This window comes from Monopterus albus, unplaced genomic scaffold, assembly GCF_001952655.1.
Source record: "Monopterus albus unplaced genomic scaffold, M_albus_1.0 scaffold19.1, whole genome shotgun sequence".
Taxonomy (NCBI): Eukaryota; Metazoa; Chordata; class Actinopteri; order Synbranchiformes; family Synbranchidae; genus Monopterus; species Monopterus albus.
Genome location: NW_018127899.1, coordinates 3,396,237 through 3,397,912, shown reverse-complemented (window position 1 = coordinate 3,397,912; position 1,676 = coordinate 3,396,237). Strand labels below are relative to the sequence as shown.

At 46.3% G+C, this 1,676-nt stretch overlaps 1 protein-coding gene across 1 annotated transcript in view; it reads right to left on the bottom strand.

The window, feature by feature from the left end:
• Positions 1-35: 35 nt before the first annotated feature.
• Positions 36-1,676, bottom strand: part of LOC109956361 (fibulin-7-like) — a 5,911-nt gene continuing 4,270 nt past the window's right edge. The window contains exon 7 of the mRNA XM_020593382.1: positions 36-396. Within this exon, the coding sequence (XP_020449038.1) occupies positions 36-396 (361 nt within the window). The remainder of the gene's footprint in view (positions 397-1,676) is intronic.

Below are 1,676 nucleotides of genomic sequence, written 5' to 3'. Positions count from 1 at the left end.
GCTGAACACGGAACCCTTTACCCACCAGTCCTCCCCTAAAACTCGTATGGAGAGACAAACAGAGTGACCTTGGTGAGGTAGCGGCTCAGCAAGGCGTTGTGCTCCAGCTCGCTCATCTCAACCTCGGCCTCCATGGTAGCCGGTCCTTTGATAGGTGTCACCAAGAGGAGGGTGCCAGTCTGTCGACCAGAGCGCTGCACACTGAAGTGGGTATGACCTTGGCCGCCTGCCAGGCCGAAACGCAGTGTGTCGCCCAGCACGCGAGCCGCCGACACCCGGATGAGGACACGGGGAGCAGACATGTTGGACACCATAGACAGGAAGTGGAAGGAAATGGAGTTTGGGGCCTGAACACACGCCTCATCTCCCAGCATGCAAGGGTTCCTCTCACAGCGCCTGGAGATGGAGAAACATACAGAAGATCACATCAGGTCACATCAAGAATCGTCCTACACTGTTTTGGTAATTGAATATTAAAATTTTTAAACCAAACCTGCCAAACAACTGAGAAATCAATGCTTTTTTTTGTAATTCATCAAAGGAAATGAAATATCTGTCTTCATCAAGATGGCGCGGGAGGCCTGGTTAAGTTAGGACAGAGAGGGACCTGGACACCACTCCCATCGATCCACCTGGTGAATCTTTGCTCTCTCTAGCCAACCAAACGGATGAACTCCTTGTCAACTGGACTAACTCTGGCTTCTCATGCTCTGCTGCTTTACGCTTCATGGAGACTTGGCTCAGCAACTCCATCTCCGACAACACAATACAAATCCCGGGATTCACATAGTGGATCGTGTAACGGATTATCCAGGAAAACGAGAGGAGCTGGAATCTACTTCCACATAAATGAAGTTTGGTGTAAATATGTGACAGTGGTAGAAAGAATTTGCAACACAGACTCTTCATCAACAGTGAACCATTTTACTCTCCCAGAGAATGCCGGTTAGTATTCTGTCCATTTTGATCCTGACTTGCTCTGATGTAACGCCTACGTAGGTACCGATATTCTCATAGGATGCAAGAGCTCAGGGCATCATGGGAGAAGCCTGGCTCTCACCTGATCTGAGAGCTGATTGGTTGAGAAGTTGGATCAACATGTTTTATAGAAACGTATCCTTTCTTGTATAATTGCAGAGATTATTTTATTAGTTGGTGTTTGCACTATGAAGGTTGTTGTTAATAAATATGAGGTTAATGGTGACTTTTATACAGTCAGATAAGATGAAAACGGTGTACAACCTGCTGACTGGAGCCTGGAACCCCAGCAGGGCATGAGTCCAGGCCTCAGACTGACTCACAGCCCAGTTCCTGTCAGAGGAAGGAAGCTAAATGATGGGTGGAGCATCTTCATCGCTGTCCCTGTCATTTACATTTTCTCTGAGCTTGTATTCTTTTGAGGCAGGAGGTTTGTGGTTCTCTCATGTGGCTGGTTTGCATTCCTTCTCTGTTTGCTTTGTTTGCACTTTAATTGTGCTCTTGAGATGTGATTTTCACTAAGTTATTATGAGGCCTGTTAGCTGCTTGCTAATTAGCTAGCTAAAAAAAAAAAAACACCTTAAAATGCTGTTTCTGTGCATGTAGCAGTGGGCTGAAGTTAGATGTAGAGCTTGGTGGATTTCACATGACTATAAACTGTTGGTGTCAGTCTTGTGATGGGAGAGGCAATGAGAATA